This window comes from Lissotriton helveticus, chromosome 7, assembly GCF_964261635.1.
Source record: "Lissotriton helveticus chromosome 7, aLisHel1.1, whole genome shotgun sequence".
Lineage (NCBI taxonomy): Eukaryota > Metazoa > Chordata > Amphibia > Caudata > Salamandridae > Lissotriton > Lissotriton helveticus.
The window spans coordinates 1,462,126,214-1,462,142,540 of NC_136068.1; the positions used below are offsets into that span (position 1 = coordinate 1,462,126,214).

Here is a 16,327-nt window from a genome sequence, read left to right on the forward strand (position 1 = left end):
GGGGCTGTTCAGGCTAGAATACTCTTTCCTGTATCTCCTCTTCCTCTTCTTCTTCCTCTTCCTCAGGGTTGGGAAGAAACTGGGTAGGTGGTCCTTCCTTCCTAGGAGGTGGTGGTGGTGGTGGGGGTGCACCAGCTGCAGCTACTAATGCAGCCATCTCTTATTAATCAAAATAGGTCTTCCTCTCACAAAGTTGAAAGTCAGAGTGAGAAAAAAGGTGGGGGCTTTCATCATTTGAGAAAAAAAAATGTTCTAAACCAATGAAAAGTGTTATTTTTAGGTCACATGACCTAGCCTTACATCATTAGGAAACCAAAAGTGAAATGAACTAATGAAAAGTTTTATTAACAAGTCACATGACCTGTTACGCTTACGTTACGCGCTCCGCACCGCGCCCCGGATCGCTTCCGGGGAGCTGCGCTTCGTGCCTCGGTTCGCGCTGCGGAGCACTTCCGGGTGCGCTAACGCGGCGCGTCATAAGACGCATTACGCGGCAACGCGATACGTCGCGCTTACGCGACGCGCCCCGGATCGCTTCCGGGGAGCTCCGCTTCGCGCCTCGGTTCGCGCTCCGGAGCACTTCCGGGTGCGCTAACGCGGCGCGTCATAAGACACATTACGCGACAACGCGATACGTCGCGCTTACGTGACACGTCACAATGTTGTTTTCTAACGCGCCAGTTGCGCTAACGGAACATTTACCGGATCGCGGACCGGGTCGTGGCAACAAATTGAGCTAACGGGAAGCTACCCGGTGCGCGGACCGGTAGCGAAACCCAAAAAAATATATATATATATACATAAAAAAATTATATTAAAAACATATAAAATATATTTTTTGATTTAAAGAAGAATACATTTTAAAACTTTTAATATTTGCTATTAAAAAACCATTGAAATTCACTGAAAAAACCATAGGTTATAGACCATATATAGTTAGGAATTAGCATTTACAAAAACCTTGAAAATTCACTGAAAAAACCATAGGTTATACACCATATATAGTTAGGAATTAGCATTTACAAAACCTTATTTTACTCACACAAAACCATTGAAATTCGCATATATAGTTAGTTGCACTAACTATATATCGCGCACCCGCAAACTATATATGGTGTATAACCTATGGTTTTTTCAGTGAATTTTCAAGGTTTTGTAAATGCTAATTCCTAACTATATATGGTCTATAACCTATGTTTTTTTCAGTGAATATATATATATATACATACATATATATATATATATTACCTACTGGTGGTCGCCAGTAGGTAGTTATAGTTAGGATTGATTTCCATAGGGAAATCGCAACATTCTATTTGGAATACCTTTGGCGCCGGTTGAGGAATCAGCCTGAATTTTTCAGCACCTTTGCCTCGCGGCTCTCCGCTCCTTCCCTGAAACGTGTTTTCCCAAAACGTGTTTTCCCCATGTTAATTTGCATAGGGCGGTCTGTCGCACTTTTAGCTCGAACGGCTGAATGGATTTTCACCAAACTTGGCAAAATTGTAGGGACTGGTAGCCCGATGTGCCTTTGCTATGTCTCAAGATATGTGGTCCAGAGGATTTTGAGTAATTTAGGTTAAAAAAATTTATATATCTGTAAGCGCGCCCCGGTGCGCGTACCGGGGAGCGCTCCAGGCTGATTGGCTCTCGGGTGTCTGTAAACATTCGAAACAGTTCGCAGCGGCCGCCATCTTGTGTCTCGGTAGGATCGAGACACAAGAGGTGGTAAAAACAAAAGGGAAAATAATGAAAAGGGGGCAGGGAACACCACCCCTGACCCTCTAGGTTTGATGTGGGGGCCATAAAAGGGTCCCTCGGGTAAAAAAAAAATGTAGGTTTTTTTCGATTTTCGCGGGGGGAGCGCCCGGTACGCGCACCGGGGAGCGTACCGGGGAGCGAATAAAAATAAAAAGAGATTGCCAGAGTGTTAAACATTTTAGCAATTTTTTATAAATTGGAGGTAGTTCTGAAAAGAACTTTTTTTTTTATTGTTTTTGTTGTTTTATATTTTTATTTTTATTTTTCTGAAAATTTTTTTTTGTATTTTTTGAACAATTGTATATTTTTTCAGGTTTTTTTTGGGGCGGAACAACGAAAAACAGGCATTAGAAAGGGCTCAACAGGAGCAAAAAAAAAAAAAATACTTCTTGGAGTGTTTTGAGCACTTGTGGTTTTTAAATGCTCTATTAATTAAAATGATACTCCTCTCCTCATAAGAAATTAGTGCACCGCAATAAATGCACACTAGCTTCAGGTGCAAAAAATACTTTTGAATACTTGGGACCGTCTCCCTCGCCTCTGGTCCTGATAGAGTTTCCTGTGACAATATACTGGCCACAGGAGTTGGTGGGTTATCCTGGAGGTGACGCCCCTCAGCAACGCTATAATTGATTGGATGCCACCTCTGCATGTGGCGGTGCATAGTATAGTTTCCAAAACTATACTTTTTGTCTGTGCCTCGGGACAGAACTGCATTGCAAATGAGGCATGTCACGTACCGGGCATTGACCTTTCTTTGCTCTCGAGGGTAAGAAAAAAATTGCCATATAAAATGGTCTATGTGGTGGGATTGCCGGGGCTCTTCACGCAAGAACTGCCTCGGCTCTACCTCCTCTTCCTCTTCTTCTTCCTCTTCCTCTGGGTTTGGAAGGAACTGTGCAGGTGATCCTTCCTTCCTAGGTGGTTGTGGTGGTGGTGGGGGTCCACTAGCTGCAGCTACTACAGATGCCGTGACTGAACAAGCAGAAACAGGTCTTCCTCTCACAAAGATGAAAGTCAGAGTGAGGAAAAAGGTGGGGTTTTCATCATTTGGGAAAAAAAAGTGTTCTGGACCCATGAAAAGTGTTATTTTCAAGTCACATGATCCAAGCTTTCATCAATTGGAAACCAAAACTGATCTGCACCAATAAAAAGTGTTATTTTCAGATCACATGACCCGATGCGCTTACGCTACGCGCCCCGGGGCGCGTCGCGTAAGCGCGTCATGACGTTGCGCGATCGTATGCGATCGCATGATTCCGGGTGCGCTTACGCAGTGCGTCATATGACGCATCACGCGACTACGCGAAACGTCATGATGTTGTTTTCGTTCACGGGAATAGCGCTCTCGGGACGCTCCCCGGTACGCGCCCCGGGGCGCGCCGTAACATTGCGCTTACCCATGCTTTCACCGGTAAGCGCCCCGGGAGCGCTCCGGGGCGCGTACCAGGGCAAACAATAAAAAATACATATATTTACACAATTTAAAATTCGTTATAAAAATTATTACTTTTTATACCCATAGAGATTTGCTATTAAAAAGCCTATGAAATTCACTGAAAAAACCATAGGTTTTACACACGTTATAGTTAGGAATTAGCATTTAAAAAACCTATTAAATTCACAGAAAAAACCATAGGTTTCACACCAGTTATAGTTAGCTGGAAATTTTACTCGCATAAAACCATTGAAATTCCCACGTTATAGTTAGTTGGACTCACTATAACTTGCGCGTGCAATGCACTGCTGATGACGTCACATATTACATCACTCATGACATGGTCAGTGACATCACTCATGACATCACTGATGACACCATCATTGTGACAGAGTGACAGACCTCCTTTCACTGTAATGTAACCCTTGAAACACATATTCAAAAATAGAAACTAAAATTTTCAAACAAAATGGAGATACCCATACCAGTTACAACAACCAATTCAATAATTCCACCATCTTTATATACATCCACTCATTCACCAACAGTTCTATATAGTCACTCATACATATACTCACTCATCATATGTAGTGATACACCTATACATCCTGTTACACACTGACAGGCATCCAAAAGTTACTCACACACATACTCACACATGCAAATAAACTATTGAACATCTATTCATTTGCATATATAGCTATACACACACTACCACTTTACTTCTAAGGAAACTTACACATACTTACTCTCTTAAACAATCACTTATAGAAACACATACCTATTTAAACAGGAACTCTTAGAATCCCTCACTCTCACATATACTCAATATTCACATATACTAGATTAAAACATATGTAGTTACTGATAAAGACACTAGTGAGACCGTCATTCACTCACTAACACACACATATACACACTCATCCACCCATACAGTCCTGCACATATGCTGTCTTCAAAACACATACAAAGAGAGAGTCAGTCCTTCATGCATCTATGTGCTAAGTAATACCCCCACCAAACCATACAAACACTCATACTAATACTAATAAAAACATCTAATAACCCATATACATACACATGTAGCTACTCACCAACCGATGCAGCCATTTATACACAAAGTGAAACAATAACATATATATTTAAATATTTAAACATTACTCACTATTATTTATTTTTCAGAAAGACACACATTCACTGGATGGTGTCATCAGTGATGTCATGAGTGATGTTACTGACCATGTCATGAGTGATGTAATATGTGACGTCATCAGCAGTGCATTGCACGCGCAAGTTATAGTGAGTCCAACTAACTATAACGTGGGAATTTCAATGGTTTTATGCGAGTAAAATTTCCAGCTAACTATAACCGGTGTGAAACCTATGGTTTTTTCTGTGAATTTAATAGGTTTTTTAAATGCTAATTCCTAACTATAACGTGTGTAAAACCTATGGTTTTTTCAGTGAATATATATATATATATATATATATATATATATATATATATATATATATATATATATATATATATATATATATATATATATTCATTTATATATATTCTAATAATTGCATTGTGTTCCGGATATTTTATTTGTTAATATTGTTGCACTTTCCCTACTGTTGCACCGACTGGATCGGAATAGTAAATTGCAACCCTCCATAATCCAGCATGTTCCCTACTGTTGCACTGACTGGAGTTGGAATAGTAAATGTTACTCATCCACAATCCAACACTTTCCCTATTGTTGCACTGACTTGAGTGGCAATAGTGAATTATACCCTTCCACAATCCAACACGTTCCCTACTGCTGCAGTGACTGGAGTGAGAATAGTAAACTTTACCCCTCCGCAATCCAACAGTTACACTGACTGGAGTGGGATTTCTTTTTTGTTTTTTTATATTATTTATAATATTATTGTTGTGTTAAATGTAGTGGGAATAGTAAATTGTTGTACTTTGCAATGTTATATTTTATGTAATTTTATATTTATTGTAGTTAGAATAGTAAATCCTATTTTAGTGTGCTGTAAAAAATGTTGGTGATGTTGTGTTAGGTGGAGGTAAATGTTATATTTATTTAGTATAAATTGTTTTCTTTTTAATGTAGTGGAAAATGTATATGTATTTATGTCACTTTGTAATAATTAATTTTATATTGTAGTTTATATAAATATGTGTTTGATTTATTATAATACTTATAATTTAGAATATTTTTTGTTTGTAGCTCATTTTTAATTACATTGTACAATATGTGTGTTGTTTAATTTTATTTTAAATTAAATTAATTCCCGTTCTTAATATTTTATGTTTTTGTTATAGTTAAATATGTTTACATGAATTTTTGATAATATTATGTTATTTTTGATTTTTCAAATTATATTATATTATTAAAATATTAGCTTATTTCTATTTTTTATACATGCACGCACACACACACACACACATATATATGTGTATGTGTTTAGATTTCAAAAGGAAGTTTGTTGTATTTGTTAAAATATACTTTTGATTATATTTTATTTTCTATAAATTAATATTAGTATTTAATATATGTCTATTTTAATATTTTAAATTATATAGATTTTTCATTGATATTTAATGCAACAATATTATTGTAAACAATTTTTGTTTTCAATATTTCTGCACTTACCTTTTCAAGTATAGGGAGTGGATATTTTTGTATCCTATATTTTTCCCTTGATTTTATTTTACATCTATATTTTTGTCGTCAATATTCTGTCAAAGAACCCACATCAGCCCCACGAGAACCAGAAGAACAGTAACCCAGGCCCTCGTCACCAGCAGGATGGACTACGGCAATGCCCTCTACGCAGGAACCACGGCCAAACTTCAGAAGAGACTCCAAAGCATACAGAACACCTACGCATGCCTCATCCTCGACATCCCCCACCACAGCCACATCACCACCCACCTGAGGGATCGCCACTGGCTCCCTGTCAACAAGAGGATCACCTTCAAGCTCCTCACCCACCCTCATAAAGCACTCCACGATGACGGACCAGCATACCTCAACAAACGACGCACCTTCTACACTCCCAACCGCCAGCTCCGCTCCGCGGAGCTCGCCCTTGCCACCATTCCACGCATCCACCGCACAACCACCGATGGCAGATCCTTCTCCAATCTTGCCGCCAAGATATGGAACACCCTCCCCATCCACCTGCGAGAGACTCAGGACCTGCTGACCTTCAGGGAACTTCTCAAGACCTGGCTGTTCGAGCAGTAGCAGTTCCTCCCCCTCAGCGCCTTGAGACCCTCACAGGTGAGTAGTGCGCTCTACAAATGTTTGATTGATTGAATGAGTCCCTATGAGCCCCAATCCATCCTTGCTCATAGTGCTGTACCTGCCTTCCTAACCTTCATAGAGTGAGTAGGTAATTTGCACCCCAGAACACCTCACTCTGGTCCCCTCAAGTAAACCATTGAAACAGATTGTCAACCTTTTGTTTTCTCACTCATGCATGTCATAAATAAACAAAAAAGACACATAGAACAGTTTACACTGTTTATTGAAATCAATCATGCTCTATTGTAAAATATCTGCGCTGCAACTAGAAAACATATGCATTCCAACAAAGTGAGGAGCGTTACAAGCAAACTATAACCAAAAGGAAGTCCTACCATGGTGAATTATTTATCTGCCTCAGCCTACTCCCACTAGGGATAAACATTGTTATATTATAGGTCTCTGGGTTAAGTGATGAACCTCATACCTGCTATGCATAGGTAGTTGTTCTCAGGCAGTGGATCGCTCTTTCCTCTGGACCTTTGCAGTTCTAGAATGTTTTCAAAATGGCAGGTCTTGAATGTGTATGTTACGAGGTTGCTTCTTCAAAAACAGCAGGCATGAATGTTTGTTGTGTCTAAGTGCCAAGCTACGTTTGCTAACCGATCACATGAAGATAGGTACAGTGTTGTTTGACCTTGTATAAGATTTTCATACAGCCTGATACTATAACACAAACACGTGCAGTGCTTTTCTAAAATAATGTCATAGTACACAAATAAAGGTGCCAATCGTAACGTGTACAAGGCAAAGCAGCCTAAATGTGCAAACAAACTAAAATACAAGCAAACTAAGAGGGCCCTAAGAAAACGAAATGACAGAGGGTTCATGATTCACTCACGTTGGGTCAAGGTGCAGGTTTGTGATGGTGGGAGCTTATTGTGCCCCTATGGCTCTGAACAGGAGGTCAGCGAACTAGCCAATGGAGCAACTCTGGCAGTCCTGGGTTCAGGTGAAAACACAGGGATCAAAAGCAGGGCTAAGCTATGAGGGTTCAAGGCAGGCTCAAGCAGGTAAGCAGTCCATCCAAGTACAGCAAAGCAGTCTTGCAAAGTGCATAGGAGGGCAGGGCACCAGGCAGTCCTCTAAGAGTTCCTCCGCAGGTCCAGGACTCAACTGAAGTGAGGGTCTGATGATTTATCGTTATACCTGGTGCCTTCTTTGAAGATGGTAGAAGTTTCTTTGCAGTGGTTGGAAGTTCCTAACTTCCCTTCCTTGGTTCCAAGCTGGCTGCAGTGAAAACATGGAGGTGTTGATCCCTTTGTTTGAAGGCAGTGTCCAGCCTCTTCAGTTGCAAATGGCGCTGGGCCCAGCTCCACCCCTCACCCCATCCTTCCAGTAGATGGCCCATTCCGGCACACCTAATTAATCCCTCTATTGTGTGACTGTCTTGGAGGAATTCACAAAGTCTGTCAGCTACACCTATTCATGTGACCCAGGTGGGCTGATGGCACCAAATGGCTAAGTGCAGGAAAATGAAAATAAAAAAGGAAAATAATATTATAGTAAAATACATTTTTGGGCTCCATGCTAATCTTAAATGGGTTGTTTACAATGAGGCACAAATATACATATTACAAAGTGGCCAATTGCATAAAAGGTATTTTCTAGAGGTGGCAAAAAAGTTCTTTTCTGCATTTTCTGAGATGTAAAATTACTCAGTGTCAGAAGATCTTTCAGACTGTGTAGATTTCCCAAAGTCACAATGGGTGTAAATAACATGTCAGTAGCACAATTGCCACCCACCCTGAAATTAAAGAATATCAATAAATCAAAAATCTCTTTATTCGATTCAAAGAATCATTAGAGCATATAAAACACCTCCTTAAAACATTTCAGTTTTAGCCCATCTAATACAAATGTATACAAACAGATTTTCAAAGATAGAATACTTAAAAACAAAGCATCTAATAATTATACATTTTCCTTAGCTAAGACTGAGATCATGAGTTCTTTAGAAACTGTTATAAATACAGTACCTAAATCACTATTGAGTGGACACAAAAAACATTTGAGTATTTAAAAGATTTAAAATGTTGGCCCTTTCTTATTCCTTATGTAACTGGCAGCCAACAAACATTTACCAACGCCCAGAACCACAAATTGAGAGCTATCAGATTTGAATATTCTTATTACCTCTAGATAGCTCCTACTATTCAGTCGCACACAGGGGCTTAATCCACTTTTAGGTGTTACAAAAGCTATGCAGAAAAACAAGAAATGCGCAATATCCTCGTTCGCGCCTGATAGGCACAACGTGCATCTAGAGGCCCTTTCGATCAAGTCACACTTTACCCATTTAGTTGTGAAGGTGTTGACTTGGATTACCCATACCTAAATTTCAGGTAGAGTGCTTTTGCCAATTGCGGTTCGATCTTGTCTAAGAAAGACTCAAAACTCGGAGTCATTTTAAAAGACAGAAATTGTGACGTCAGTCTCCCTGGCTCGGGATTTAAGATAATTCTGTGCAAAATGAATTCCCAGGTATGTTCCTGATTTCTCTCTTTGAGTCAGGAATCAACAGGTTCGGGTTTACCCAATAACGGGTGAGAGCCATTTATGAACATGGGCCAGCCAGGGCAGAGTAACACATAAATCCAATTGCAGGAGCTCCCTCAGAGTCTGTCTATAAGTCTCTAATTTCTCTAATTCTACTGTTGCCCATACTCTAATCCAGTAGACCAGAAGTCTCCAAACTGCAAAATGGTCTAGCCTTTTTATCCCAATATCGGATGTGGGTGGGGTCATTGGTGTATTTTTTGGTAAGCACGTGAACATTCTAGAGGGAGGCAGATTGCGCTCTGGCTTTATAAAATTCTAGAGCAGGAGTAATAGCCTTGAATATGGTGGAATTCTGCTTCTTCACAATAGGAATAGAATTCTGCATTAGCATGGTATTGGATTCATTTATTTGTGTCTTCCATGTGAGTTTTGAATCTATTGTGACGCCTAAATAGACAAAGTTTGGGCTACAAGAACGCAACTATCCTACACCTCATGGAGATGAATAAAAGAACAACAGATGGATTAAAAATGTTTGCAATAGACTGAGCCCAGCCACCAGAATAAGAAGAGAGTGACATAATTTCTGAAGCAAAGAGAACCCAAATGATGTATGCATTGTCCTTTCTCTATGTTTGATGAATTAGTAAAGATACAATGCCACTTTTTATTTATTAAAATTTTTTAATCCGACTGCTTACCCATATGAATACACAAGTAACAATACTTTTGTTTTTTATTTCCACACTGTACATGAAGGATGATTTCTATTGGTAGTACAGAATGCCAATTAAAACTATTAGAACTATTGAAACAAACTGGTTAAAACTTAACTAATTCTCTTTTTAGGATAATTCACTATTATAAATAATACACTGCAATACTGAAATACCTTGTGAACTTTGATTCTGGTGGTTTCAAGGTAGGAATCTCCCAGGACACAATATCGAATTCAAAATGTGAAATGCATTTATGTGATCACAGCTTGATGTAATGTGCAGCCCTCTGTTTCTTCCTAGTTAGATTCACACTATATAAATACCAATACATACATATATCTGTGACTCGGAGCCCCATGCCTATGTATTGTCGGCAAACTGGAAATGCCGATGTATGGGGTTAATGTGGTATTGCAAATTTATTTTTTCTTCACATGGAGTAATTTTTTACATTTGAAGAAATCTGGTCCCATAAATCCATAATAATGAAGATGTTTGGGGCGGTACGCAGTTTTTACCCTGTAGTCTTTAGCCCACAGGGCAATACAGTACAGGTAACTTCCATACAGGTAAATACTACACATGCCCAATCTGGGACTTTATCTCACTGTATGTTATCACACAGGTGAGTCATTTTTTGTTATACATGACATAAAGATTGCGTAATAAACAAATTGAATTTAAGGAATAAGGGGTGGGTAAGGATTAAGGGATGGCTAAGTTTAATGGAGAATAGAGATAACGCTTTTTAATTTATGCTTTTGTTTTGTGGATTTGTGCCTAGCTTTCTCAATCTGTGGACAGAATTGATTTGACCGCTTTCATTTCTGTCTTTGGTGTAAGAGTGTACAAAGACAGTTTCTTTTGTTTTTGGGACCGACAGGGAATTGCACTCCAGACCTCGAAGTTCTGGAATAAGTCTTCTTGACCATTCCTTCTTGTCCAACCAGGCCAAGAGTTTCCCGGTCTTATCGCCCACCTCGTATATTAGCCCCTCAACTGCTCTTCTCATGGCCATCGCCTGGCTGTCGCTAACGCTCTGTATTCCTGTTGCTTAAGTTTAAGAAGATGGAGTCTGCCGGGTGTGACGTCAATTTCCAAACCTGCCTCCAGCCTCCCCACCTCCGCCTCCAGAGCCACCAGCTCGTTGCGCTGTTCCTTCTTCTTCCCCAAGATGAGAGAGAGGGCCTGACCCCATATCACTGTCTTGAATGCCTCCCAGAGCACCTGGGGGAACTCAACCACGCCCTCATTCACATTAAAGTAATTCTCAATGGCTTTAAGAACCTCCCGCCGGATATGGGGATCGCGCAGATACCATAAATTGTTGCGGGCTACACGACCCACCTGCTTTTAACTGAGCATCAAATGGAGCCATATTGGCGAGTGATCTGAGATGCCTCTTGGTAGGTGTTTTATCTCCCGGATATGGAAAAGTTGGGAAGCAGGTAAAAGAAAATATTCAATTCTGGATAGACTCCCGTGAGCTGGTAAGGGTAAGGGTTAATATCTGTAACCAATAGAATTGTGTTTTACAATTCCAAATAATGTAGGAAGCAATGTGATTTGTTACTTACACTTATTTGTGTGGAGAAAGAGAGGGAAACTTTTCCATTACTGGTTTTTATATTCTAAAAATCAATTTGGAAGGTGAGTTATACATTTGTGAGGTGTATTATGTGTTTGTTTTGTTTTTCAAGTTAAATAACTAATCAAGAACTTTGATATTTGATATATATATATATATATATATATATATATATATATATTATTTTTTTTAAATGTAGAGACATTTATTGTAGTATGTTGTATATTAGTTAAATGTTATTTGAAATATATTCTTTATAGTATTATGTGTTTATTGGAATATGGATTAGTGATTATGGTTGTTTGTTATAGTGTGTAGATATGTACATTTGTAGTAAACAACATAATTTTAGTTGTTAAATTTGGAGGTGGAGTCTGTGAAGTTTTAAGGTGTGCATGGAGTTCTGTCTCAAGTATGTACTTTGTATATGTATTTTCATAAGTCTTATACATTTGAAGGTGCATGATGTATAACAAAGAGGCATTGTTACTTTTTAAGTGGTAGGCTGAAGACTGTGAGTACTAGTAGAATGGTGAAGATGCAGCACAAAGTGTGGTGTAAAAGATACTGACAAGGTGTTAATTATTAGGCTTCTTTCTTTAAATTTCTAGAGAGGTACAGTTGAAGTATGCCAAATAATTTTTGATGTTTGCTTGAAATTGGAAATTTGCTCTGTGATTGTTTAAGGTTTGGATAGTGTTATGGTACATACATATTCATGTATGGTTTTAGTAATGAGGTGAGAGTTTTACTAAAGATGGTGAAGGGTTCCTACTTTGTATTTGGGTAGGTTTGATACTATAAGTAGTTGTAGAATGGTTAAGCAGTAGCTTGAAAGTGATGTTTGAGGTATTTCTAGAGATGCTATTTATTAGAGTAATTTGTATGATGTGAAGAAAGTTATATTTCATAATTTTTGGTTTCTATTTAAATATTAAAGTGTACTCTGTGAGGTTTTGAGCTGTGCATGTTGTTGTGGCTGAGATATGTGTCTACTTGCTCAAACATTTATACACTTTACCCCTATACTCATGCAGTCAAAAAAGCATTAGCTATACAGTGCTTCAATCATCCAGACACTATCCTTGCACTCTTTCAATCATGCATGCACTTTTCTGGTTCATATTTAATCACTCAGCCAGTACTCATATACTTTTAAAATCACCCAGTCACTACCCTTGCACTCCTGTAATCATGCAGGCAGTATCTTAGTAGTGCAGCAATCACTCAGGCGGTATTCATGAACTTATAAAATCATCCAGTCACTTGCAATGTATTCCGGTAAACCCCCAGATTTTACCCCTGCAGTCATGCGATCATCTGGGCACTAGTAATATACTACCCCTGCAGTCGTGTAATCATGCAGGGTGTATCTATGCACTCATGTAATAACCCACACACTGCTCTTGCAGTCATAGAATCATGTAGGCCCTACTGTTGCACTTATCTATTCACCTGGGTACTACTTAATGACTCATCTATGCCTTCAGGTGCTATTTACACACGTATCCCTGCATTCAACGTCTATGTCTGCAATCAAGCAATTAGCCAGTTGCTTTTCATCTTCTCCTGCAATTACCCAGTGATTACCTATGCAATTATACCATCCCCCTAGTACTACCCATGGAGTTATGCAATCACTCAAAAAAGACCTATTATATGTCTCAGTTTCTAAGTTTCACTATATTCCAGAGATATTGTATACATATTTATTTTAGATATCATATTGATTTGAAAAGGTAGAGACATATGTATGCGTGCTTGTAACAATATGGAGATACTCATAGTTGAGTAATGTAATAGTCTGCTGCTATATATTTGTCTAGGCCGAACTCTCATGCAGTTTTAAAGACACCCAAGTCCTCACCATGCTGTCTTCCAATGGTGCAGGCAGTACTATACAGTGTTGTAATCACTCAGGCATTACTGCTACACTGATGCAATCATCTTCGCACTATCTACGCACTCTTGCAATCACCAAGGTATTACTCATGCACTCTTTTGATCATGTAGGCGCTACTTGTGCACTTATATAATCACCCAGGGACTACCGTTGCAGTCCTTCAATCACAGACACACTACCTGTATATCCCACACATTACTTCTGCACTTTTGCATTCATACACACACAGTACTCATACACTCCGCCAATATCCCAGACATTACCCCTGCAGTGATGCAATCACCCAGGCATTACCAATGCACTCTTTCATTTAATTAGGTAGTCCGCATGGACTCTGCACCTCTGTTCCTTCTTTTAGAACATTTTTTGTGTCTTTCTGCATCTGTTGCTTCTTTCTGCACTCATTTTATGTCTTTCTGCACTTCTCTTCCCTTTTTCTGTATCACTGTTACCTCTTTCTGCACCTCTGTTCCTTTCTTCTGCAGTTGTTTTGTTACTTGCTGCACATTTTTCGGTTTGTTCTATATTTCACTTGCCTCTTTTTTTACCCCTCTTGACTCACCTCTGTTGGTTCTTTTTTGTACTGCTTTGGCTTCTTCCTCCTTTTCTGTTCCAATGAAAATAAAAAAGAAAATAATATTATAGTAAAATACCTTTTCAGGCTCCATGCTAATCTAAATGGGTTTTTTACAATGAGACACACATATACATATTATAAACTGGGCAACTGCTTAGAAGCTATTTGCTAGAGGCGGCAAAAAAGTTATTTTCTACATTTTCTGAGAAGTAAAATGACTCAGTGTCAGAAGATCTTTCAGACTGTGTAATTTTCCCAAAGTCACAATGGGTGTAAATAACTTGCCAGTAGCACAATTCCCACCCACCCTGAAATTAAAGACTATCAATCAATCAGAAATCTCTTTATTCGATTCAAAGAATCATTAGAACATACAGAACACATCCTTAAATCATTTCAGGTTTAGCCCATCTAATACAAATGTATAAAAACAGATTTTCAAAGATAGAATACTTAAAAACAAAGAATATAAAAATTATACATTTTCCTTAGCTAAAGCGTTACACTGAGATAATGAGTTCTTTAGAAATTGTTATAAATACAGTACCTAAATAACTATTCAGTGGACACAAAAAACTTTTGAGTATTTAAAAGGTTTGACATTTTTGCCCTTTCTTATTCCTTATGTAACTGTCAGCCAACAGAAATTTACTAACGCCCAGAACCACAAATTGAGAGCTATCAGATTTGAATATTCTTATTACCTCTAGATAGCTCCTGCTATTCAGTCTTCTGCACAGGGGCTTAATCCATTTTTAGGTGTTACACAAGCTGTGCAGAAAAACAAGACATGCGCAATATCCTCGTTCCCGCCGAAAGGCACAACGTGCATCTAGAGTCCCTTTCGATCAAGTCAGACTTTACCCATTTGGTTGTGAAGGTGTTGACTTGGATTATCCCATACCTAAATTTGAGGTAGAGTGCTTTTGCCAATTGTGGTTCGATCTTGTCTAAGAAAGACTCAAAACTCTGAGTCATTTTAAAAGACCTAAATTGTGATGTCAGTCTCCCTGGCTCGGGATTTAACATAATTTTGTGCAAAATGAATTCCCAGTATACCTTCCTAATCTCTCTCTTTGAGTCAGGAATCAACATGTTCGGGTTTACCCAATAACGGCTGAGGCATCGATCTGAGAGCCATTTACGAACATGGGCCAGCCAGGGCAGAGTGACATATAAATCTAATTGCAGGAGCTCCCTCAGAGTCTTTCTATAAGTCTCTAATTCTACTGTTGTCCATACTCTAATCCAGTAAACCAGAAATCTCCAAACAGCAATATGGTCTAGCCTTTTTATCCCAATATAGGATGTGAGTGGGGTCATTGGGGTATTTTTTGGTAAGCACGTGAACATTCTCAGGATTTTATTTTCCCCAATAATCAATGGCTGCGAATTGTCGCCTACCCATCAATCGGTTCCATAGACTGAGGCAGATTGCGCTCTAGATTTATAAACTTCTAGCGCAGGATTAATAGCCTTGGATACGGTCGAATGCTGCTTCTTCGCGATAGGAATAGATTTCTGCATTAGCATGGTATTGGATTTATTTAGTTTGTGTCTTCCATGTGAGTTTTGAATCTATTGTGACGCCTAAATAGACAAAGTTTGGACTACAAGAACGCAACTATCCTACACCTCATGGAGATGAATAAAAGAAAAACAGATGGATTGAAATTGTTTGCAATAGACTGAGCCCAGCCACCAGAATAAGAAGAGAGTGACATTATTTCTGGAGCAAAGAGAACTCAAATGGATATATGCGTTGTCCTTTCTCCTTGTTTGATGAATTAGTAAATATATGATGCCACTTTTTATTTAATACCATTTCCATATCAGTTTGTGTGAAGGAACATTTTTTAATCCAACTTCTTACCCATATGAATACACAAGTAACAATACTTTTGTTTTTTATTTCCACACTGTACATGAAGGATGATTTCTATTGGTAGTACAGAATGCCAATTAAAACTATTAGAACTATTGAAACAAACTGGTTTAAACTTAACTTAATCTCTTAGGATAATTCACTATTATAAATAATCCACTGCAATACTGAAAGACCTTTTGAACTTTGATTCTAGTGGTTTCAAGGTAGGAATCTCCCAGGACACAATATCAAAGGCCAAATGTGAAATGTATGTATGTGATCGCAGCTTGATGTAATGTGCAGCCCTCTGTTTCTTCTTAGTTAGGTTCACACTATATAAATACCAATACATACATATATCTGTCACTCGGAGCCCCATGCCTATGTATTGTCGGCAAACTGGAAACGCATTTGTATGGAGTTAGTGTGGAATTGCAGATTTATTTTTCCTTCACATGGAGTAATTTTTATTTGAAGAAATCTGGTCCCATAAATCCATAATAATGGAGATGTTTGGGGCGGTCTGGGTATTTTCTCTCACTCTATGTTATCACAAAGGTGAGTCATTTTTTGTTATACATGACATAACGATTGTGTAATAAACAAATTGAATTGAAGGATAAAGGGATGGGTAAGAATTAAGGGATCCTTAAGGTTAATG

General features: G+C 38.6%; 1 protein-coding gene across 2 annotated transcripts in view; it reads right to left on the reverse strand.

Annotated features, from left to right (window-relative positions):
* LOC144770368 (CD209 antigen-like protein C) overlaps positions 1 to 16,327 on the reverse strand; it is a 233,071-nt gene that overhangs the window by 130,823 nt on the left and 85,921 nt on the right. For both annotated transcript variants that reach the window (XM_078654835.1, XM_078654834.1), the window contains exon 2: positions 13,785 to 13,829. In XM_078654835.1, coding sequence (XP_078510961.1) covers positions 13,785 to 13,829 — 45 coding nt within the window. The remainder of the gene's footprint in view (positions 1 to 13,784; positions 13,830 to 16,327) is intronic.